At 27.3% G+C, this 2,414-nt stretch overlaps 1 protein-coding gene across 1 annotated transcript in view; it reads right to left on the reverse strand.

Moving 5' to 3' along the window:
- The window catches only part of LOC108686788 (insulin-degrading enzyme), a 10,983-nt gene that overhangs the window by 3,527 nt on the left and 5,042 nt on the right, over positions 1-2,414 (reverse strand). The window contains 4 exon segments of the mRNA XM_018192256.1: positions 1-131; positions 456-565; positions 976-1,365; positions 1,494-1,742. Of these exon segments, the coding sequence (XP_018047745.1) occupies positions 1-131; positions 456-565; positions 976-1,365; positions 1,494-1,742 (880 nt within the window).

Here is a 2,414-nt window from a genome sequence, read left to right on the forward strand (position 1 = left end):
TAAAACTATTAAGTTCCCATAGTAAACCAGCTAAATCAGCAGCATATGTATATTCATTAAGAGAATCACGAAACAGCTTAATAAACATATAAGTGAAATTGCAACTAAGAGGATCCATATAGGCAAATGGGCTATAAATTAGAAACAAAACAAACATTGTGCATAATTATAGAAAATATTTTTTTGTTATAAGAAATTATATTTCATTCTCATCTTTAAATAACAATATTTTAAGAATCATAATTGCAAAATTAAATTAATTTTTTTTTAAATGGTTTCAATAATAACCAACTTATTAATATTATTTCGGATGCACATTAATACTAATCTCATCATATTATAAATTAATAATAAAAATTATTTAAGTTGCCAGAAATTCCAAATTACATTTAAAAATATTTCAGTATTACACATTCGATTAGAGCAGCAATATATCTTTCACAATCACTTAATACCTGAAGAAATCGAAGATCATCTTTGCTTTAGGTACAAGAAATTCATCGTCCTTTTTATACCAAAGTCTTACAAATGATGTATCCTCCAAAATAATGGGAAACTTTTCAATCTGTAAAATTTCACTTGTTAATATATACAATGATATGTAAATATATACATAATGAGATCAAATACGATAAGGCAAAGGACCATTTCATGTATAAAAACAAGTCAAAATTAAAATTATTGCATCTTATTTTTCTTATTTATATCACGATCTCTTAGTTTTCTGTAAACTAATCTTTAAATATCGACATATATTTTTGTAAAGTTAGTATAGAAATATATATTCAAATGCACTTCACATGTATTATTATATGAAAATTATACATGTGTAAAAGAGATAGAATTTATTTTAAGTTACTCTAACATTAATTAAATTCTATTTCATATCAAATTTCACAATATAATTTATGCTTCATTTTGCTTTGAGTATCACAATCAAGAATTAATATTACAAAAAATGAGATTTTTAATTACGTTAGTTTGTGGCTTGATATCAAATGTAGTTGCTATAAATTCATTCTTGGGAGGCAATTTCAGATCGTCGTTAAAGCCAGGGGAGTTCCATATGTCCATTATTTCCTTGGATATCTTCACTTTCTTATATTTAGTGCCATACCAACTTTCAATTTCATCAGCTATATTTTCATATGCTTTTGCAGCTATGTGAATCCTAACATTTTGCGGAATCAAATATCCCATTATTTCTTCGATTAAGTCTGGTCGCCATTCAGGATTAACAAGATGCGCGCACAAAATTTCATTCATGGGAAATTCTTGCAACGCTCGAACCGTAAATTTCACATAAGTACGAGGCGAAGACTTTTCTTTAAAACGAAAGTTTATATTGTCAATATCTCTATATTCCTGCAAATGTACAAAATGCTTATTATTTCATATTTAATACATGATTGAAGTACGAAATGTTTGGTAAATTGTGATAGCATAATTTTCCGGACATTCTACATAAAATTATAATTTATTTCGTTAATTACATCGTAAATCCATTTGATTGGTCCTTTCAACTTAAGCATATTGATACACTGAAACACCAGTAGAACAATATCTTCGATATGCTTAATACCTTCTTCAGTCAAATCGACAAGAATATTGAAAATACTGAAGCCTCTGGCAGCAGGACGTAGTCCGGATACTAAGGAGTTACACCATCCCTTAGCTTTCAAAGCCGATAATAATGAGCCTTCTCCTTCATGTCCAAGCAAATGAGAAACGTAATGTTCAGGCTATATTGACAAATTAACAATAAATGTAAAAAAATATATAAGTACATACACGCATGCGCATATACATGCATACTCACACACACACATATACAAGATGTCCCATTTTAAGTTCAAGCAAATATCTCGAAAAATATGGAAAATATAGAAAAATGTTTCAAATAAAAGTGGAATGGTTTCGAGAGGAATGTATTTTGGTTATGTTGTTTTTTTTTCTAGATGGAGACGTCAAAAAGATATAGAAGTCATCTCCATCTTTTTAAATGGAATTGTATATTTTTTTACACATATGCTTCTTCTAATTATTCTGATATAAAAGTATTAAGGTAGTGATATCAAAAAATCAATATTTATGATATTATCAATATTTATATATTTTACATTTTATTTTGACACATATTGACATAAAATGTTAAATAATTTGTAAACTATTAGTTTTTTATATGCAGAATAATTAAGGAAATCATATTGTATAAAAAAAAAATTACAATTCTATTTTAAAAAATGAAGATGACCTTCATATTTTTTTGATGCCTTCACGTAGAAAAAAAAAACAACATGACCAAAATATGTCTCCCTCGAAACCGTTCCACTTTCATTTGAAACATTGTTCTTCCATATTTTTCGAGATATTTGCCTGAGGAAATTAAAATGGGACACCCTGTGTGTATATAT

The sequence above is a fragment of the Atta colombica genome, unplaced genomic scaffold (genome assembly GCF_001594045.1).
Source record: "Atta colombica isolate Treedump-2 unplaced genomic scaffold, Acol1.0 scaffold189, whole genome shotgun sequence".
Classification (NCBI taxonomy): domain Eukaryota; kingdom Metazoa; phylum Arthropoda; class Insecta; order Hymenoptera; family Formicidae; genus Atta; species Atta colombica.